The sequence below is a fragment of the Diadema setosum genome, chromosome 11, assembly GCF_964275005.1.
Source record: "Diadema setosum chromosome 11, eeDiaSeto1, whole genome shotgun sequence".
Taxonomy (NCBI): Eukaryota; Metazoa; Echinodermata; class Echinoidea; order Diadematoida; family Diadematidae; genus Diadema; species Diadema setosum.
Window position 1 is genome coordinate 21,742,794 of NC_092695.1, and position 24,243 is coordinate 21,767,036.

The following is a 24,243-nucleotide window of genomic DNA, read 5'->3' on the forward strand; positions in this document are numbered from 1 at the left end:
TCGCATGAGAGAATACATCAAGTAACATGTGTGGCAGTAAATATTGGGGAAAAATCGTCACAATAATCTAAGGACTCCGTAAAGGATAGTTTAATATGTTTAAGGAGTTCATTATGATGGTCGTACTTGTTCTTGCTGTTGTTTCATTTCTATTCATTTCAGCCTCGTCATTCTATCAGTTACTAGAAATGTATTTAGATTTTCGTTTTTCATCAGATGGAACAAGTCGTTGCAGGTTCTCTCAACACCACTTTTTCGGCTTTAAGAGGGGGGGGGGGGTTGGCGGAAATCTATTTGGCAAGCATTGGCGAAAGTGTGTTTGGGGGTGGAGGGCATAACATCTTCACAATTTGGGGCATATAGTACCCCGATAGACGGATTAATCGGCGCAAAAGCGGCTGAATAATCGATGGCCTCCCGTAGCGGGGCCGCGGGACACGACCCTGCATATATTTTTCAGGTGAAAAGCAAGTTGATGAAGCGCCGCGAACACGTTCGCGAAACTCTACTGAGGATTCGAGGAACACGTGCCCGAGCATCAACACGGTGTTCGCCAGTCAGCGGTCCCGGAGAATGGTGCACGAAGCCGAGCGTGCTCTCCCCCGTGGCCGCAACACTATCTAACCCCCCACCCCGTTTCCTCCTCCTCTTCCTTCCTGCGTTCACATTGCACCCCCCCCCCCCTTTCACTCCTCCACACAGGGTTGGCAAACATAGTGCAGCGTACAGGGGGAAAACCACTCATATTGTTTGGTGCAACAAACATGGCCCCTATGGTAAACACTGTGTGAGGAAGAGGGAGATAGAAAGAGAGAGGGAGGCCTTTTGCCTTTTTTTTTTTCTTAACTCACCTGTTAGAGCGTCTAATCTCAAGCGTACGCTTGGACCGCGTTGGAAGGCGAAAATTCACGTTCTTCTAACCCTCAACAAAAGAATGAATTGCATGTAAACCAAGACCACTTTTTTTGGGAGAGATTTGAAGGGACAAAACACATCGACGAAATAAAAAAGACTCTTTATACAGTTTCTGAATGGATACACATAACTCTTGATCGTTTAGTCCACTATAAATTCTGCAACCCGCTCGTTGGACATTACCAATACATATGGAGTGTCTGAGTGTATAGATCGCATGCTACAAGTCATGTGGAGGAGTTTAATAGATCCATGTGTGTACTCGTGAATGTATCGTTTATGGTCGTCCATTATTGTGAGCGAAGGGCTGTCTGGAAACTAGTTGGGCAATACTTTCTCTCTTTTTTTTTTATTAATGAAAGATTTCGAAAAACACATCTACAGCAGAGCACAAAAAACCCCAAAATACGGTGCGATAGCACGTACATTCCACAGCGAAAAAAACAACGACAAAACCCTGTTTTCGAGCAATTCTTTCGGGCAGGCGGCGCTATGAATGAATCTTCTATACGAAATCCTGTGAATCTTTATAGATGTATACCTGTGTGGGCATCGAAAATGAAAAGTCCTAGGTAGCAATGGTCCTACCTGTAGGAACACTTAGGTCCCTCGGATAGGACATAGGTCCCGTGTATGAGAGAGTCACAACTCATGCACGTAAAAGATCCCGCTTCATTCATCCATCGCAAAGAGCAGGGTGTTTAACCCGGTGAAGTGGTCCCACCTCACATCCAACTGGACCCCATGGAAGACCAGCTTAACGTAGCTTAATATGGGCTATCCAGCCATCTTCTTAGATGGAAAATTAACAAACAAACAAACAAACACATTGTAGCAAGCAGTAGGATGTTCTCATACCATAGCAAGGTTGGAAAGGACGTTGACACTGCAGTAAGAGTGCAGTATGTATCGGACTGTTGTTTATAGTATGCTGGCCGGAAGAAATATAGTTTTTGTGATAAATTCTAGAAACAGATGCAAAGCACGCTATTTATCACAGCATACAGCCGAAAAGGAAAGAAATCAATAATATATGTGACAATAAAATCAGGAAAAAGGGAGGGATGGCGTGGTGAGGGAGACAGTTAAAACCACAGACACAATTTACACCGAGAGAGAGAGAGAGAGAAATGGACGGCAACACTGCAGAGATAACTTCCTCTCGTCATGCCGTACATGTTCCTATGCTATGCCATGAAGCTCTTTTTTTCCTTTAATACTTGCGACAAGTCACTGCGGTTGATGTTACCATGGCAACAACTTAAAATCCTTAAAGCTGATTAGCGTTTGCCATTGTTAATTACCATTCGCTAATGCTTTAATATGCAAGAAGACGTGAAGTCGTCGTCTCATATACGCCACTGTACTGGGAGTTACTTGCGGCCAAGACTTCAACTTCTATGATATACAATTATGATATAATTTGTCATAAGAATATCATCAACAATACTTCCTATCCCCCTCCCCCCCCCCCCACTCGAGCACATCTTGATGATATCTTTAACAGATCGACTATGTATGCCCATGTGACAGAAAGAAAAAGGCTAATGTTCCTAGACGTTCCATGACTATTCGTCATCTTTCGACGTACTGCAAATAGCTCTGAGTATTATACATACGATTGTAAAGTTTCTCAGATGCATAATCAATAGTGATATACCAACCCTATTTAAGGACCGGATGGCGCAGTGATATTATCTCCATTGCAGGCTTTATCTCCCCTCGACAATTAGACGTCATCTTTCATTGACAAATTTGTCGTGAATCATTACTTTTAATGGACCCTCGCTTCCGTTTTATCTTAGGCATGTCAACGACTAAACACTGAGTTTATCGTTAACCCGCAAAGATGGACCATTTCCTGTCCGGAGTATGCGCCGATTAATCCTTGAAGGCTTGGATTTGCCCTCATCAATTCTACACAGCTTTTTAACTGCAGCTTTCTTGTTTTTTATTGAAACTTTGAAACACGTGTAATACCAGACTCTGGTAGATATTATTGATATAAACTCATGCAATGCATTTACCCACACGTACCACACTCGACCTTGGTTGTTATTTATCCCGCAAGATGGGCATTAGTCATATCAGTTGTCACATTAGGTATAATGAGGTTGTTTTCATTAGGCAAATCACTGTAGATGTCATTTACGAAATGTCTATCGAACGGACTCGAACACAAATTCCACCGAGATATCTTTTTTTTTTTCTCTCAGACAGTTTTATCATTAATTATTGTTTTTGATAAATCAGTCGCCCTTTTTCTATATCTTCCCTCTTCGTCTATCTATCTGTCTATCTATCTATTTATCTATCTGTCTGTCTGTCTGTCTATCTATCTATGTATCTATCTACATATCTGTATCTCTATCTCTCTATGTATAAATACACACGTTTATAATTTGCACTGATAGATGAATAGATAGGTAGATATAAAGGCAGATAAATGATAATATGATATGTGTGTGCATGTGTGTGTGTGTGTGTGTGTGTATGTGTGTGTATGTGTGTGTGTGTGTGATATGGGTCTTTTATGCAATTTTTGAAGAATGATTTTGGACACATTTTGGACCTACGAAATTGAAATGCATCAATTTCCGCACATAAAATATCATTTGATTTAAATACATCCTCTTAGCTGCCCCGATGGTCTCGGTTCTTTCGCTGTTAATTGTACGGCATCGCGCTCTCGCCAATCCGGCAGGCCCCGGCTAACGGAAATACAGGCGGGGAATTCGCCGAGTCATTAGTTAGCAGCCGGATCTGTGGCTAATACTCTGGAGATGTTGTTAGCGTTGAACTGATGGTATTATTCTGTTAATGTTTCTCTCTCTCTCTCCAATTCGGATCTGTCTATCCGTCTATCTCTTTGTCTCTGTCTCTCACTATATCGCTCACTGTGTTTGTTATCATTTTTCTCTCTCGCTCGGCTATGATACCTCCCCACGTAGCATAGCCACAGGCAATTTCGGGAGTCTCTCTCTGTATTTTTCACGCCTGAAGTCCGGTCGCCATCATACTTCCTGTTGATATTTCGTTACCGTGATCGGATGCTATCGCGGCAGAAGGCCTACATCGTTATGGTCAATGTAGACTGATATGTACAATGGCTTTGCATGTATGTAGCACCCAAAGGCCCTTTATCCTGGGATTTTTGTCTTGTTCTTTAATTTCAATGGAATGTTCGTTGACATGGAGTTGATTGATGAGGTTGACATGGGCTTAATCATTTTTCAAATTGAAAAAGGAATATACATAGATAAGTAAATAAATAAATGAATAGACAAATAAATAAAGAAACAAAGAAAGAAAGAAGAAAGAAATATACATATATCTATATCCGCATGTATCATATACACTATGAAAGACATATATATATAATTATAAATAAATAAATATAAATATATATATATATATATATATATATATATATATATATATATATATATATATATATATATATAATATATTCAGCGTGTTTGCTGTATCACTTGTGTATTTCCTATTTTGATAGAGGGGAGGGATAAGTGAAGTGAACTGCAAAATTTGTTGGAAATTTATTTCTGCATCTTATCGTTAAATGAATAAAAATGACATTATTATAAGGTTCATCAAGATTCAACAGCTAGAATATACAATTTCTTTTGTAATTTCCTTATAACAATAATACAATTAAGGGAACGGTAGAGTGCAAATGTGTAAACATTAATAATGAGAATGGTGTCTACATTACAGGTGTATGAATCTCAGTAGAAATTCAGTGCATGACACCTCAGAACACAAACGTAATGTCCTGATATCATCCGATGCAAGGTTCGTTCTTGTCAGATACCCAGTGTTTTCAAACATATAACCCTGTGATAAATGGTTGGTGAAAACGCATGAGTATATATATTTTTTTCAATACTCTTTATTGACATTCAAATCAACGCAAATATAATATTATCAGCTGATGCTGCTGTACAAACTCATACAAAATCACACCTTTTTTGACGCAAATGACAACAGCCAAAAGTGTTCTACCCAGGAGGTATACTACCTTTATACTACCTTTATAAATGTATACATTTGTACACACACACACACACACCCACACTCACCCACACACACACACATACACACACAGATATATACATATGTAATTATGTAATCGTAGATAGATAAGAGATAATATACGCAGTGTCTTTATGCTTAAGCAATAAAAATTATGTATATATATCTATATATATATATATATATATATCTATATATATATATATATATATAGATATATATATACGAACATAAATTGCGTAGATACAAGTACAATGTTTATGATAACTAGGGGTGTGTATGTGTGCACGGTAACATAATGCTTTGATTTATCAAAACATTTACCTAACCATCTGGATAGGGAGTGACTAACAAGCAATGCGTTACACATTATTTGGATGTAATGTTCGTAGTTAAATAATTCCACCCACGTAATAGGGCATGATATGAGCGCTATTGATGTCCATGAATAACGGCATCGATATGATATTATAGATGTATCACGCACAACGCAACGCGCAACTATTCATCAATCGATCGTTAATTAGCATTCCTTTTATCCAAACCACCTCTGAGGCCGACTAGCCGTCCATTACCCGCCAGGTTTGATCGGTCCGATAGATTCACCCTACATCGCCCATTTACCCTTCATTCCCATCAAGCTGTTACCCTCCCATTATCTAGCACAGACAATTTTTTCCTCTCTCCCCTCCTCCTCCTCCCCTCTGCCACAATTGCGGGGTAATCATTTAATTTTGCAATTATGATAATTTCCCCCTATCCTTTCAGACCATTATCGTAGTTCATTTCAAACCCATCCCTCCCACCCACCCACCGCCTAGTCCGTACATTCCGTTCAAAGTGTCCTCAAACGGCATTAAGTGTATCAACATCTCATTTTCAGGCGAGGCCCCGTCCGCGCTGACATTCAACGCACTGGTTTGGCTTTGATTTACGTGCAAACGTGATCAATTCCACAGCATCGACATTTTTGCCAGTTTCCAAGATAACACACGAGCAATATTTCATGAAATCTGGCCAACTGCCCTCAATGTTTTACATATCCTTCAGCATGTTGTGTCGTTCCACAGAGTTCCAATGCTGTTGGTACTGTCTTTTTATTGTTTTTATCATCCGATGAAACACAGTGATTACTTGATTGAATCTAAATGCATTCTTTGGGATTCCCAGGAAACTGCAGATAGAAATCTGGATGGTGTGTGGCGGTATTCAATAACCTTCGGTAACGTTGATACTGTTGGCAAGTTAGCTTCGCGTTGCTCCTCACTTGACATAACTCTTGTATTGCTTGTTTAACGCAGTTTCTCTGAAAAAGCTACACATAACAGTGTAATTCATGGTCTTGTGACAGAAAAGAAAAGTTTTGTTGTTGTTGTCAACCGGATTCGTTTGAGAATCTGTATGCATCATTCTTCCTAAGACATGTAAGATGCGTGTAAATAATTTGTTGTACAATGCATGTGCATTCACTGGGTTATCTTCGATGATTTCAGTGCTGTGACTTTTGCCGTCTTTGTCAGTTGTAGGGATATGGCGTGTTGGGAAATATCAAACCATGATGCTACCGCACACCAGCATATGCCATTTGACCCTGTAATTGACCGGCAATCAGCAGTCACGTGGGCTGCAAAGAGCTCTCATTTCTGGAGGGTAAGCAGGGCGCGCGCATAGCAGTGACACCGGGTGGACCCTTGTTCCCTGTATGCCGTAATGGAACGTTACAACAGTGTCGCCTGCTCGCTTTCGTCACCCATTTCCCGCCGAATTCGTCATTGCCAGTGAGGTATCGGTCGGGAACAAGGTGAACATGCCACGAAAGTGATGGAAAGAGGAAATGAAATGATTGCGGCCGATGATGGGACCGCGTTACTTTTCCCTCCCATTCGTACCTAGTCGCGGCCCTCTTTTTTTTTCCTGATAAATCAGACTTTGGGGGATTTTAAAGGGTCGCTTCAGTTGCCATAGTGATTTTCCATTCTCAGTTCGGATTGGAACCTCGCAAAAATAGCATACAAATCATCTTACTGTTTTCTATGAAAAAAAAAAGGAAAAGGTAATACTGACCCACCAAAAACCGGGAATTAAAGAACCAATGTATGCAAGAGTGCAACACCTATTAATGAAAACAGTTGGAGACAACACCGTTTTAATTGTCAGGTGGTCTTGAATCACAGGACATCGGAACTGGCCGTGGGCATTCATTGTTTTATCAGGTGGGGGGGGGGGGTGTGGTATTTTGACTTCTAGTTTAACACTTCTGTTTACTGAAACCCCCTCCCCCGTATCAATTTCTGGTGTTTTGATGGCATTTTTTTTTTACAACGTTTAGACATTTTTGTACATCATTTGCAAAAGAATGCGCCCGTCTGCATTCGTTTATACCATGAGTAAAAAAAAAAAAAAAAAAAAAAAACCAAAAATATTATCCATCGGGGTTATCAAGGTTTTATGGGTAGAGTCCTTTATCAAGAGATGTCATTCACCTACCAGTTATGTCGGCCAAGTCGTGGGAATGCATCCATTGTTCCTGACGGGTAATGAAATTCCGCCTAAACGCAATATAAAAATCGAGGTTAGCACGTTGTGCTTTTTAGCTGATGTATACAGTTTTCCATGTCCTTAACCGTTGTGTGTTTCATAAAAGTATTGACCAAAGTTTCTCAGTATTGTCATGTTGAAGGCCTATTCTTCTCTAATTTGCTATAAAAGAAAAGAAAGAAAAACTTTGCCACAATTCAGACAGAGCTCCTTTTGGCATCTCTTTAATATTTCGCCATCATGTAGCTATATACAGCGTGTCAGTAAGGCCGAGTGGCAAAAGCGCTATTGACAAGTGTTCCACACATACCAAATACCTATTCATCAGGGTGACCTTAAACTTGTCGCACTTCCGTCGCGCCAGAACGAAAAAAAAAAGGAGAAAAAAATACCCGACAGTAACATCCGTGAAAGTAACTCCTAGCATGCCGAGGATGGCCTGCGCCCTAGGCGTAAACCCAATTACCTCGGGCACGGGAGGTTGAAGGACTTAAAGCGAGGATGATGGGTGAATGTTAATTTCCGCGTCTCGAGCGCGAGATCGTATGTTGTGTGTGGACGCCGTGAAGACGCATATCAAACTGGGATCGCCGAAGTCGGACACGTCATGGACACCTAATGTCACAAGGTCTGGACGGACGGTTATCTAATTTGGCCCAAGATTGATGGCATTGTGCGAGGAGCTGCTTTGACAAAAACACCTGTCCAAGGCTGTCGAATATTCATATCCGTCAGAGTTTCCAGCTCCATACAGGCGACTTTCCTGCTGCTGTTGTTGTTGTTTTTTCGATTTTTTTTCTTGAGAAGATTGATGATTGCTAGTGTTTCGCAAAAACAGTAAAACAAATGACTTTTTTTTTGTTCTTCACAATTAAAGAATCTCTATTGTATAATAATTTTCGATACCATTCCTGGGTCTTGCCTTCTCTCTTTCTCTCTCTATATCTATACATAAATGTCTCCTCCCATTCCAAACCAGCAGCATCAGCAGCAACAACATCAACAAAACCAGGCACTAATGAAACATCCTTCTTATCATTGTTATTAGTTTTTCTCCTTCTTATCATTATTATTACTCTTATTTGGGCGGGGGAGGGGCGCATATATGCGCCTTACAGCATTAAGCTATCCATCCACAATGATAAGATTCTCTCTAGTTTGCCTGTTGTCAGATTTCAGCGCCAAAAAATATATCATAAAGCCTCCTCTCCCTCCCCCCCCCCCCTTACCTACCCCTGCCCCTCTCCTCCGGCCCTTTCCCTTTTCTCTCCCCCTCCAGTCTGGTAGAGAGGAGATAATAGTGTAATCCAGCTCAAAGTATCAGGAACCAGTAATTCTTCATCCCTGAAACCGATACTCGGTGTGCCAAAACTCAAGCGCAGGAATTTCGAGCCCGCTTGAATATGTAGGGCGAGTCCCCAAACTGTATCCAGGCGTCTGTAGCCGAAGTGTTTCAATGTGTTCTTGAACTCCAAAATGTGTTCACTTGGTACGATATCATTCCGTCATTTTCTTTGGATTATGGGGGCTCTTCTCTCCCCTCCCCGTCTCTCTTTCTTTGTCTGTCTGTCTGTCTGTCTCCCTATTTATCTATCTTCAGATTCATTCTACCTCTTGCCATATATACAAACAGTCATTTTTTCTCTTATACTATCCCTCCCACTCTCTGTGACAACGTCAATTGTAAAAGGATTTTGATATGTGTATATAAAGGTAACCACGTAAGACAATAATGATTAACAACGATAAAATAGAACATTTTATATCGCCATATCTGTCAGACTGACACTCGTGACCCTGTGATTGTTGCCAGTGTTTGGGTACGTCCTGTTTACACTTTGAAGAAAGTAGGTCTTTGACCGACATTTCAACTGATAATAACATGGACTATGTTAACGAAAGCTGGGCAGAACTGTATTAGGCACACACACGCGTGAACATTTTGTGTATATTAGATGAATACATATATATATATATATATATACTTGTGCATGTGTTTGTGTGTGCGTGCGTGTGTATGATGTCTAGTACACATATGCAAGCACGAAGTTTTGCATAGTATGCGTGTATTTTGGTCACATCTTCGTTAGCTCCCGGGTATGGTGATCCTCCGTTCAAAATATGATACACCGCGGCGAAGGAATGGGGCTCTGTGGAAGGCAGGAGGGTGAAATGCAAGCCGTGAACCCGGACTCGTAACGTGATAGGTCTACGTATTGGCCTTTCGTGCACTATCAACAGGTCTGCACTCTTTAGCACTATGCGTTGCCGAAGGTGTGATGCTAAAACACAACGCACTGCTTGTTGTTTAATTATTATGTCATGATGATAATTATATTCAGAATACTGCACACACACAAAAAAATAAACTGTATATATTGTCAATCGAAGAGTTCGAACACTTTGATTTATTTGAGTTCTTTTTGTTTGCTGTGTTATGTTGTTGTTGTTCGTTGGAGTCATGAAATCTACACTTCCTTCTTTTCCATGACGTCAGTAGATTCCTTCTGTAGCAAGGCAGTGCTTTGTCCCAGTTTCGTTCAGATCTATTAATTACATCACCTCTTTCTCTCCTTATTTTTCGTTTCCGATCTTTGCTGATCGCGGTGAGTCATCACCCTTCTTCGATTCAGAATGCTTTCCGTTTCAATCGCTGCAAATCTACAGTGATTTCATATCTAAACAAGAAAGCTGAAAGTCGTGCGCGTATTCCCCCAGCACAGCCGACCATAGATTATACGCGTGCTTTGAGCCGAGGTCCTGATTTGCTATGTCGCGCGCACGAGGAGGCTATGAATCGAAGTGCCTTACCTTATGGGCCGCGGTTGCTTTGTTTTTTATGACTGGATAATTTTTGAGGGGAGACTGGATATAATGGGTACTTATCTATCCGGGATCCTTGCGGAAAGTGGAATGGATATGTTGGTTGATGCACCCGTTTGCCGAGGGCAGAGGGAGAGAGAAAAAAAAATCCCGCCCCCGATCATGGCTGATATAACACTGATGCTTCCTTCTGGATTGGATGTGTAGGAGTAATGTATGGGGATGTGATCCAGAGGGATCAATTGCAGCATGTTACTTCGTAAAGTGAATACACAGACAAGTACTAGTACTGGAAGGAAAATAATCGGTGAAATGAGGCGACTGGTTTTTCCTCGTCATTTGTGTATAATGATAATTTAAGCTCTGGTTTTGATTTGGAAATCTTCTGTCTGATTACCAAGCCAACAGTCCCCACAAAAAGTAAAAGTTACCTATTGGAGATGTATCATAATTATTCCTCAAGTCATGTCATACAAACATCGAAATTGAAGCCTCGGTGTAGTATACGTATGGGGTCTATTTCGGTGAATTCCATGCAAACTAAAAGAATTGCTAAAAAAAAGTAAAAGAAAAACGGAAGGTGATGAATATTATGATAATGTAGGTTGTTATACACAACAACCGAATGTGTCATTCAAGCTGTGCATAGATGTGATATTGATGATGATAATGGTCTCACCTTAAGTCATGATCTTATTGTGGGGATTCAAACTGGGCATTGTATCCTCTGTGAACAAACTAAATGCTTACTTTTTTCATTATTGTTATGAACAAAATACTTATTCATATCAGTCTGTGCACTAAAGATATAAAACAATCGTAACCACACCACGAACACTTGGCAATTAAACACGCAACAGGAACAACAGCAACACACAGTCACACACACACACACACACGCACACACACACACACACACACACACATTTTACCCTATGAAACAATGGCACACAAACACATTTATGCGATAATTATATGGCAGCACGCCCTCAACACAAAAACATGCATGTGCATAAAAAATAAAAAAAACCTGCTTGCGCACTTATTTTCATGAAGTCAATAGGTGCCGAGCATGAACTATACGCGCGGGCTGAGGACAGACTTTAATCTCATTCAGGGTCCGTCTGACTATTCCCGCCAACAATTGAAAAGATATTGCATAGATTAATCTCATCATCATGCCTTGCATTTCGCGATGATTTAGCCGGCACAAGAAGGCTTTGCGAGGTCACCAATTCATATACACACATCAGAGAGAGACGACTCAACATGGCAAAAATAATACGCTGCTCCAGCAATGAACTCCGGCTAAAACCCGTTCTGTATAATGAGCGGTATACGCCTGCCAAGTTTTCGGTGTACATGTATTCCTAGTAGCGCATTCAACCTTTACGACAGTGTTTGCTCCGGTAAAGAGTGCCTACTTGTGTTGTGCTCATATTTGCACCAGTCTGATCTATAAAACTTCAGTCACATAATGACATCAAAGTGAAACAATATTAGTGGGACATGCTTATTAGATTTTCCACGTGTCCCGAAAGGGAAATTTGATTTCAGCGTTCCCTAATTGCTAAGGTGCTCCTTGCCTTGCCCTAATCTTGAATTGTGTATGCTCGTACAGAGAATTTTGTGATAGTCCCACTTTGGTTCTGGTACGCTGCGTTTCTGTGCTTCGATGCATAGCAAAAATTAAGTTTAACGACAGTCATATCATGTCACTGCAATGAAACATGCTTCTTCCCCCCCCCCCCAACCCATTTTTAGCGCGTCTCTGACGAGTGTTGATAACGATACATAGATGCGTATGCCCGTGGGGGACGTGTCACACCGTGATGCATATGAATTCTTGGCGGAGGCAGCCCGAGGGCCCAGCAACCGCAGGTGCTCTTCTCGTATGACCTTGGGGGAGAAAAAAAAATCCCCAACAACACTGAACTGAAAGCCGTTCAAAAAATCCACAACAAACTCGCTTCCGTTACCCAGGGAACTGGATTGATCGCGTTTGTCTCCTATCATTCATGTTGTCATTCATCTTTCCAGTACTGACACCATTAGAACAGACCGTTACTCCAATTGATAATATCAGCTATAATTGTGAGCAAAAGCATCATTTGTCACTGGTATTATGATGATTTGAAAATTCGTTCTTTTGAGGTTTCTTTAAAAGGTAGATGATGAATAACCATCGTAACCATTGAAACAGAAGCGCCCTACACAAGACACAATATGATTTTATGAAACAATCATGATGAAAGCAATAGTAATCAGGTTGAAAATGTTATGACATTGATTCCCTCAAAACAACAACAACAATAACAACAACAAAAACAACAACAACAACAACAACAACAACAACAAACGTATCAACAGACTGTATCTTGCATCCATGAAAACGATCAGTTTTAAGAGTAAACACGTATTTGTTGAGTTCGGTGTTTCTTCCATTAACATAAAGGCTCATATGCAGGTACATACATAATTCCCTCGTGATCTCCTACCTTGGGACAGAGCTCCTTCACCTAGCAACAGAAATTAGACTGACGAAACCTAACCCAAACCTTCAATATTTCCATTACGGTCAAGGAAGTTCACACAAATATACAAACTCGACTCGCCGTGCAATGAACATTGAACCCATCAGGCAACACAATTATCAGACCTGAGGAAAGTGAAGTGAGAGCATTACAGTGTAAGTTTGGATGTATATTCAGTCTAACACTATATTTCAGTCAAAAATAATGGAACCAATGGGTTAACTCGGTCCGATCGAATCCACATGCATTCAGACATAAATAATTAAGTGAAACGATTCATGTTGGTAGCAACACAATATTGGTCGCGATGATCTATCATAAGTAAATCGGAATGAATGAAGGGCGATGACTGTTATTACCCGATAGTTATATGGAATGACGTGACTGCTATGGTTGCGTTTGTTATATATACGTTTGATGTCGTCACCGCCGCTGACCCGATATTTTCCGTCGGATCTCTCATTGAAATAACCTTGCTCGGTAAATTCATTGGCAGGAATTCGATCAACAGAAACTGTGATTATTATTGTTGCCCCACCTGAAGGACTTTAGACGCACGATACCTGTGACCGAGCGCCCTTTTTTGGACGCCCCGTCAAATTACGTCAAGCGGAAGGTGAAAAAGTCAAGCCGAAAATCAACTTTACAAAACACCTGTTTCTATTCAAATTTATGAAATTCTTCCGTCGAGATGTTTTCATTGCAACTGATTGACAAATTGCCCTACATCGACGTAAATAAGCACTGAATTGATCAGTGTCTTAGTAGTAGCCATGATAAAAAAAATCATGGCTACGCCCATGATTATGAGTATGTACGCCCATGATTTTTTTATCATGGCTACTACTAAGACACTGATCAATTCAGTGCTTATTTACGTCGATGTAGGGCAATTTGTCAATCAGTTGCAATGAAAACATCTCGACGGAAGAATTTCATAAATTTGAATAACAAAGCAGTACCCGCTGCATGCTATAAGGATTAGAACCAACACTTGCTGTCGGGCGAAAGCTCGGTGGTCTAGTGGAGATGACGCCTGTCCGGTGATCAGGAGGTCGTAGGTTCGAATCCTGCTCGAGTATGTACGCCCATGATTTTTTTATCATGGCTACTACTAAGACACTGATCAATTCAGTGCTTATTTACGTCGATGTAGGGCAATTTGTCAATCAGTTGCAACACCTGTTTCTATTTCTTCCTACTTTAAGAAGGCCTTATACATTAATATGTCATGAATATGCATGAGAAACCCTGGACTCGTAAAAAAAGAACCTTGTGGAAAGACTAAGAGACACAATGAATGAATTTCTTGTTTCCGGTCTATAATCGTGGAGTATATTTTTGGCGCGACGGTAACTGTTTTGCACGTTGCTCATTCGACCCGTGTGAGGCTTTTTGTGGCTTAAATAAGGGTCTACCCAGATCGTGACATTCTCAGCCATCATGTGAAAATTTTGAGAACGAAGTCATCTTTAATCTCACATAGGAAATGAATATAATTAAGGCTATTTATGATTTGATCTTTCGATACAACAAACATAGTGAAAGATTTCGAAACGCGATAAAAAGCAAAGCAAAAACACTTTGTTTTGGGGGGAATCAGATCTTAACTCAGTCTTTTTTGTTTTTGTTTTTGTTTTTGTTTTTGAAGAGATTAGAGAGTAGCAAGTTTGGAGAAAAAAAATGCACTTTTTTCATGATAGAGCACCGCGTCTATTGCAAATTGTACGTTCGGCAAAGCCACATGTATGGATATCATTAACGTTTGGCGTCAGTTCAATTACCGCTAACACTGATAATACCATTCTTCCAAAATGTTGTAATTCCGCATCAATGAGTATTTTTACACAAACGGGAATATTATCATGTGCCTCTTCCCTCCCCCGCAATCTCGTGTCTTTCTCTTTCTCTCTCTCTTTTCTATCTATCTATCTATCTATCTATCTATCTACCTATCTTTTTCTTTGTTTCTGTTTGTTTGTAACTTCCTGTCTCACGATCTGTTTCTCTTTCTCTAACTTTCCCTCTGTGGGTCCAACAATCTAAGTCCATAAAACTGACAAATGCATCCAATTTTCTCAGCAAGCTTCGTTCAAATCGGCTGTTTTAACGAGGATATCATTTACAAAGCCGCCTTCGTATTTATGGAGAATTTCCTTCAATTTGAGAGACCTTTGGTTGGAAATCAGCTTAATAGGTAAGGAAACGATGACGAAAATCAGACCATTCATCCCCTATTCATGAAATAAAGGAAGAAATGGTTTACTTCGAACTTTTAATAAACTTGTTCGATCTTTTTACGGTCTTTCGGCCTCCTTTTTCTTTGTTCCCGAAAGTAACTTTATCGTAATCTGTACGTGTATGTATTCCATAATCACGTACCTTGCCCCTATATATCTGATTATGAGAGTGTTTGGCTATTAGTGTTTAATGATGAATCTGCTCAACAAACAAACCGATGGATTATACAAGCGATGAAAATGTTATTTTGCCATGCGTATGTAGCGTGAACATTCACACAAATTACAAACACGGAATGCCCAACGAGAACTGCAATTGCAAACGTTACCGGCGACATGTCATGTCTAGAGTTATTCATTCTGTGCATTGCCGATGCGTGCATCTCTGTAATCACTATTAATTGATTGATCAGGCACGATATTGCACTTAGACGCATTTAATTATGTTTCGTACAATCACCCCATAGCATGTGGCGCAGTTATATTTTCATGAAACGCCTCATTTGAGTGTATCAGTCACTTTTAGTGGTGTCCTTTCCTTCTCCACTGCACGCGAGCAGCGATAAAGATTGCTTTACCTTCTTTTTGCCAGTACGGGCGGGATTCGTGGCTATTGAAAGAAAAAAAAAATATTCGGTTTCTCACATCAGGCCGGCCGCATGCAGACATCGCTCGTTTCTCGTTTGTCATCCCGCTTCCTTCTTCGTCTGTTTACATGTGTACGAGATGCCATCAAATTTAATCATCGCTGTATTTACCAGTCTCCAACACGCTGGTCAGACCCAAGTCACGTCTCATCCAGCCAATTGCCTTCACCGTGTTTGCCCATTTCATTAAATGAAGCAACAGTTTAGAGAGACTCCCTTCGCGGTAGATTCATAATCTGTCAGCCGCCTATCAACAGACGACAACTACTGATCACGACCTTTGTCAGTATTAAAAGAGATTCAGAAAGAAAGAATTAATCAAAAGAGAGATAGACAGAGAGAGACGGGGGGGGGGGAGGGTGAGTGACTACACCAGATACAAGTGTGCCCGGGGTCATCCCATACGAGCTCGACACCACGAATCATACAGCCCACGAGCTCGACACTAGCAAAAAGGGCCTACGAGACCGATACTGCACCACGGGGCTTAATGTATGCAGTGTCTAAGTGTCGAGCAGGTGGACCGTATAGCTCGTGGGCCTATTTTACTCGATGTCGAGCTTATAAAAGTGAGCCTTGTTCACTAAATTAGTGTCTAACTCGTGGACTATATGACTCGTTGGTCATTTGACTCGTGGGTTGTGTGACTTGTGGGCTGTATAACTCGTTGGCTGTACGACTCGTGAATGTTGAGCTCATGACGTTCATCCATGTGCCCTGGTAATGTTAAGAGCACACTAGCCAACTATAAGCGATTAAAGATATTTCTTTACTTGGGTAACTGGATTCTCTATAACGAGCCGACAAAGTTGGGATTGATTTATCCTGTTTTTTCTTCGTGCGCGTCTGTCATAGCGCATCATCCGTTATTATGTGATATATCGGTGCTACTTTTGCTGTTGCTAGGCATTGCACTTTACTCCTATGATCCACGACAATAAATTCTTCCAATTTGTCCCTGGCGTATGTTACAAAGTACAAAAATTCCATAATTAACAATAAATCAAATCAGATAATGTGATAGCTTTCCTAATACCGGAAATTCTCTACCGTCTTAACCTTCTCTCAGTTTCTCACATGATTTTCCCAACGTTATTGAGTACATACCCTGTATATTGCTAGATTTATAACAAAGTATAACCTTTTGTAGCGAGGGGCAAACGAGGAATTCTGGCGTCTCATTCGTGATCAATTAATTAAAAAGTTCTTGAGAACGTCATCTCAAACTGACAGCATTCCTTCACCAACCAGTGGAGGCGCACTTTCTTTATTCACTCTTTTATCGCCAGCAGAAGACTTCACAAGCTTCCGACGCTCCTGTTGGAGCCATTAATGGCGGCATAAAAACGGTGGCAGCTAGCTACTGGGTCGTACTTTCCCGCCATTATTCACCAAAGTGACGTGTAACAATTAACTCCTCATTAGACATCCTCATAAATTCTTCTTTGTGCTTTCATGAGCAAACCAGGGGCATATGTAGTCCATGAACCTTCATGTTGTTCTCATCAGGCGCAATATGCTTCTGTGATTAAGTGCTGAAAAAGTGCATCAACATCGCCCCTATTTTCTAAATAAGTTTATGGGGTACTTTTAATTAGTCGTAGATTAACTGTTTGCGTAGTTGTTGATAAACTAGTTGATGAACAATGTCTATTTAATCTGTGAAACAAAAGGACGGAAAGTAAATATAATCGGCGGACTGCAGTTTAATGCCCTCAAAAAAAAAATGAATAGATTATGAACCGCTATACAGCCGTAGAAAATCATCGCCGAGCAGTTGGCTCGAGTGTTCGTCAAACGGAGACAGCGAAACATGTTAAACACTCGTGCGTTCTGTCGGCTACTTGCTGCGTTGTCCGAGTGGACTCTAATTGTTTTGATACTCTCTGACCATGTGCGTGGTTGTTCAAGTGGCTCGGGTATGGTCGCCTGCCGTCCGACAGGTTCAACACTTCATTCAATGTCAGGGCCGATGGCATCTCCTTTCCTGGGTAAGATACACTAAATGGTGTCTTGTCTGACTGATAATCAGTGAAAAAAAAAGTAATGAAAACGTGCAGAAAATACTCTTGTTTTCTCCTGAAAGAAAAAAAAAGTTGGCAACTCTTCGAATATGTTGGCATTTCTTTAGACATATGGACCTTTTCCCTCGATTTTCTTCTTTTCCTGTCCCTCAGCCTACCTATTATGCACGCCTTCTTCTCAGCGATTCCAAGAAATGTAGACTATATCTTTCCCGTCCCCTGTCTTTCTCCCCGCTGAAATTGTGTTTCTACGAAAACGACGATGCTTTGCTAACAGGGCATGAGACACATTCACATTCACACCTACGCATGAGCTATATATAATGAAGAGCTTGCTTCTAAAAGGCGCTAAATCTGTCGAAAAATGATGGATTTAGCGCCTTTTGGAAGCAAGTTCTTCATATATAGAGAGAGACAATAACACAAATATAGACACGGATACACTCTAATCCTATCCGTGCCCACAGAAGCATACAGGACACATTATACATAGAAAGACGTAACAACTGCGTAACATACAGATTTCGCACGAAAGATTTCAACAAGTTGAAATACCTGATGAATATCGCGCGTTCAAAATAGATCGATGCCTTCTTAATGAAGAGCATTTCGAGTCTTTCGTGAATATTGATTTCCTCCTACATGTCCTATCTCTTTCGAGGAGAAAACCATTTCTTGTTACATGTATGCATTTACAATGCCGAATTTTGGTTAAAGACCCAATCGTCTTTAAGATTCAAGTGCAAAGTGCAAATGGTAGTCCCATACATTCATGTTTGCGTCATGATTGTGTTCACCTTTGATGCGGTTTTAATCCTCAGAGCTCAGTCATGTTTTGTGTATTTGAAATCTGTGTCAGGGGTTCATGTGACTTTTGAAACTGTCAAATTATTGAATGACCAAAGATAATGGGTACATGATGATTTGGCTTTGAAAAAGACGTATTCACCATAGATATGGAAGTACAATATTGTATCATCAAGAATCAACTATAATCAGAACTGATTACATAGGAAAACAGTCATTTAGGTTTTAAAAAAAAAGAAGAGAAAAAACAGGCCACGCTGATTGGGTCTGTAACAGGAGTGTGTCCTAGATTTTTTTATACCGGATCTGGATGGAAACTTGTAAAAACAAAACAAAGCTCTTATTTGACGAAAGGACCAACAACAGCCACTGACCCCAAATAGCACTTGGTTTTAGAAATAGAAGTTACGCTGAAGAATTATCGATTTTAGGAAAGCAGTCATGCGTTTAGAGAGAGACGAATAATATGCTCAGGTAAATAAAAATCTCAGAAGAACTGGAAATTTTGAGTGATGATCACGCTTTTGAGCCGTGTACACAAGGGAATGTTGCGCTGGACTCACTTATTATACTCAATTGAGTTAGTAATTCATCCCAAGAAAATCGATGGCAAGAAAGTTCAAGTTAGGAGGGATCGATAAAAATACAAATTCCATTCGTGTGGAGAGAGAGAGAGGGAGAAAGAGAGGAATGCACGTAATGATATCGAGTGGTCACGTTTGGCCTGTCGATTTCGTTTTAGCAACACTTGGCAGACGTCTTCAAGCGTCTCCGAGGTTCTATCCCGTTGTGATTTCTCTGCGAACATCAATAGCGATGAGTATGCGTTGAGAATGATTAAACAACTTGCTTTATTGCACCGAAACATTTCACATTCCACATATTGTCTATTCCTGTATGGCTGCATTCCTGTATTTGCTCCACTCTCTCTCTCTCTCCCTCTCTGCCAGAGATCAATAACAAAACTTTCTTCTTTTCCTGCGGCAGGCCGGTCGCTTCATATCGAGTAATAACCGATATTGCTACTTGAATTATGACTATCGCCTCTGGTGAAGCGATACCCCCTTATATTTGGTAGAATGTATTGGGTATTCTCCAAACTGAATAGACAAACTGTCCTTGCGATCACACACCGATTCCGAATGAATCGTCTGCATAGCTTTATATACAGCAGCAAGAGACCAACCAAACGTTGTCGATTCGTTTGGCTTGGGCACGGCCGTCAATGTACTCATACTGTCATAACCTTACCAGAAAATCCGTGCGATTTCCGGCTAGTATGATATACTGATCTCTTTCTCGACGGTGAGGCTATATCTCGCCCAAAAGGGATCGTCTCGAAGGACATTAGTGGAGTATTTGAATCAGATCTACTCGGTGTGTATTTCAATCAAAGGTCACACTTGAGCTGATACATTTGCCTTGACCTCGGCTTTGATTTTAAAGTGAGTTAATGAACCTCATTTGGAATCGTCCCACTATGGCAAAGATATGCTTTTCTTCTTCTTTTTTTCTTCATGAGTGCTTGCAATGTCGACTGAAACCCCATTAGTTCATTTAGTCTGTTCGTTCTATCAGAAATGTCCCTGTGCATTGATTACACTGAAAACATATTCCCATTAGGGGAGGTTACAAGGGCGCCCTCGATCTATTTAAAGTGCTATTCGGCATCAAATTCCTGTTGGCTTTGATAAAAAAAAGAGTAAAGTCACGCAAACAGAATAGTGGAGATTTCCTTAAAATACGACCTAAAAATAAGTAAGACCTGGAAATTCAAGGTTTCGCGTATTGTCAGGAAACGATGGTTTGAGTAGCAACCGCATTCAATATGGAAATTGGAGGAGTTGATAATTATCACCTGTACGCACAACATCATTAAAGCATATATATATATATATATATATATATATATGTGTGTATGTGTGTGTGTGTGTGTGTGTATGTGTGTGTGTATGTGTGTGTGTGTGATACATAAATGAGACATCAAATCATATAGTCTTGTGATAACTTATCAACAACGATGATTGTGAAGAAAGGGGCTAAAGGGTTAAAGTTAATGATATGAATACTATATACTATAAAATAATATTATACGAACAAATGGTTTTTCTGACACTTCTGCGTACAAACCATTGAGAGAGGCGTGAGATGTGATGATTATAACAATGGTGATAATACTACTAGTCAAGTAGCAATGATAAAAACAACAATGATGATTATGATAACTGTATGCGATTCGTATATATAGTATATATATCTATAGCTATATATATATATATATATATTACGTAGATACAGTTATTCAACATTGTCCCTTGTTATTTGTGTGGTATTCACTATAAAGTGAACAAATGTATACAACTTAGATGAAAATTGCAGGTATACATCGACCGTTCCGTTCGTCTGTCTTTAACTACAAAAATCAAAATAACGTATGGTGTGCAGCTATCCTTTGAATTCTCACAATTATTTCAGAATTCGAAAATTACTCCATTAAAGGGTACTTACATATCTGTATGTCCCCGTTTGCATATAATAAGCTCCTCAGCAAAACAAAGATTGCTTTCATGATAAGGGCCACCACATCATTTCTTTAATATTTTTCTCTGTCAATAATATTAGATGTATTCTCCTATACCCTGTAGAGAAGAAATATTTCTTAGGTCAACTTGTTTTTGTTTTTTTTTTATACCCACAAATTTCTAAGGACAGAATTAATCAGCCTTTCCTCTATAGCATGTCTATTGCTTACACAATTCAGAATAGAAAATGGTTTGTGTTTTTTTTTTCTCGAAATTCTGAATTCATTAACACCATCAAAAATAAATGATTGTAAAATGACCGCCAAATTTCTTGCTGTTTTCACTTAATTCTCTAGAATTAATATCTGTATGTGGATGTTTCAGGACATAAACGCCTTGATTGTCACGTGGTTGAGATAGTTCGGCTGCGCGGCGGTGAGCGTCACTGGTCATGCACTTTTTCGCGTTTGTGCTTGACTTCTGACGTGTTTGAGCCACTGGGGAGCGAATATTATAAAAAATGTCTTTCGTCATCAATTTCGCGAAATAATAATACCTCATTGGCTGCCCAATGAGAATAGATAAGACTGCTCCGATGAAAGGAAAGAACGCTTATTCAACAAAATCAGTATTACCTGCCCCGTTGATTATGAATAACCAATGCTCATCCTCCCTTTCCGAATAATCTAATTACACACCTCTTGGTTATATATGATTTCATATTTCTTTTTTTTTTTCGCCCTCCCTCCCTCCCATATTATCAGAGCAACGCACTTTGCGCTGGAGAACCTATGGTAACACTGAACATTATGTCCCCGCCGGTGTTTATCTTTCGCATAATTGGCAGTCCGGTGTGTTGCTTATTATTCTGTTGTGTTTTTCTTTTCTCGCCGTTATTTAGTTTCCGGGCTTCTTCCCGTCGCGAGAAAATTGATAGAGATCCACGGCAGGTGTTCCTTGCCGCTCCCGTCTCCTCTTGCTTGATGAGAGTCAACTCCAGACTGATGCGTGCAGACGCCTGGGAGTTTCGTGGTCCAGTTGGACTAAGTCGAGCTACTCTCGCTTTGCACTTGGCCGATTTTCAAGTACCGCTGGTCTTCCAGCGGACTAAACTTTATGCTTGAGATTAAAGAAGATGACATAACAGAGCAGTGGAGGATGCTCACGGCGTCAGCTGGAATCCGCATTGCCGCTCTTCGTTTTTTTTTTTCTTCTTTTTTTTTTTTTAAAGTGGGGTCTGACGTATGATTTGATCGTTACCAACACCCAAGCGTTTTTATTGTTGATTTCAATATTGCTTATGACGGGTAAAAGCATCATGATTCGGATCATCGCGAGTGATATCGGCCGTGACATGAGGCAGAAATTATCGAATGCCGATAATTGCTCTCGCTATAATTAAAGCGAGATCTTTCGCGCCTTTTATAGATGCAGCATTATTTCGTGTTGAACGCCTATACACGCGGTCCGCCATCGTACAAGCCCAGTTCTATTTATCTCCATACAGGAAATTTCAGAATAGTGGGAGCTTTGTGTATTGTTTGACTGTTTTCACAATAAATTTGTGTACATTTTTGACAGTACTTAACCATCATTTTTTTCTTATGATCTTGTAATATGAATTAGTTCAAAAATGTGGAAACATGTTTGGAATAATCAAGAATCATGATCAATACAACATGATATAGTGATTGCAACTGATTGACAAATTGCCCTACATCGACGTAGGGCAATTTGTCAATCAGTTGCAATGAAAACATCTCGACGGAAGAATTTCATAAATTTGAATGATATAGTGATATAGTACATAATTATGCAAACACAATATCAATAATTATAGTCTTAGTAAATATGGTAGATAGGATGGTGTCCACACACACAAAAAAAAAAAATAAGATAAGGAAGATGTTACAGAGAAGTAGAAAAAAAAAACCTAAATAGCAAGACTTACGACTGGAAAGTAGACTAATCGTCATCATCTAGAAACATCTGTGCGATCTTCCCTTGCGGAATGTCTGGCATCAGCAATCCCGCCCATGGTATGGTTTGAGGTGCAGTATCATCACAAACATATTTTCATGTTTATCGACCATTTTTGTTGTGGTGATGAGTGAGACGGTTTGAAGGAAATAGTCTGTCATTCACACTCATACACAAATGGACGGACACACATACACACACACACACACACACACACACACACACACGCACACACACATACACACACATCAAACAACACATGTCATGCAGGGAACGGAAGTCCAAGTGATTATCAAGTGATTTTTTTATTCTGTGTTGATGAAGAAAAACTGACGCTAAATGATGCTTCGTATCTATAAAAAAAAAACACAACAAGTTTAGATTGGGATTGTATTATCATACGCAGCAGGATGGCTCAAAAGATCATGGATAAGTCGTAATTTTCACTTACATTGGTCAAGCGTGTGTGTGCTTGCCTTTTTAAAGCCCTCATCCCCTCTCTCCGTCTTTAGACAATATATATATATATATATATATATATATATATATATATATATATATCAAGCAGCTACTATTACTTTTCCACTAATTCTTATCTTTATGGTTGCTTGATTAATATCTTTTATTGTTCCTTTTTTCTTCGCTTCAGCCGACGATGCAGATTCATGGAAGGATGTGTGGTCATACGACGGCTTACAAGGTGAGATTACTGTTTAATGACTTTTCACACAAACACACACACACACACACGCACGCACACACACAAACCCACGCACACAAATATAAAGAATAATCTGTACTACAACCACAAAATATGTTTTACAGTGATTTTTGTTATGCATGTAGTATAGACTTTTGCATTGCTCCTATGTCACTTGGTTAGGTTTTGTGTAAATTTGTCACATCCATGTGATTTACAATAATGTATTTTGAATACGAACGAACGAATATTCACGTGATACCATGTATCACTAACTCTTACACATTATAATGCAGCGAATATGATTATGTTTGTGTATATTGCTTAATGATATTCATATTATTATCTATATAATTATCATGTATAAATGTATTACCATCATGAAAATTAATTTATCAAAAATTCATTACGCACTGATTTGCCTTTAATATTTTCATATGACAAATTGACAGAGAAAAAA

The 24,243-nt window shown here is 39.8% G+C and overlaps 1 protein-coding gene across 1 annotated transcript in view; it reads left to right on the top strand.

Annotated features, from left to right (window-relative positions):
• The window catches only part of LOC140235076 (carbonic anhydrase-related protein 10-like), a 92,676-nt gene that overhangs the window by 34,392 nt on the left and 34,041 nt on the right, over positions 1-24,243 (top strand). The window contains exon 2 of the mRNA XM_072315112.1: positions 23,733-23,783. Within this exon, the coding sequence (XP_072171213.1) occupies positions 23,733-23,783 (51 nt within the window). The remainder of the gene's footprint in view (positions 1-23,732; positions 23,784-24,243) is intronic.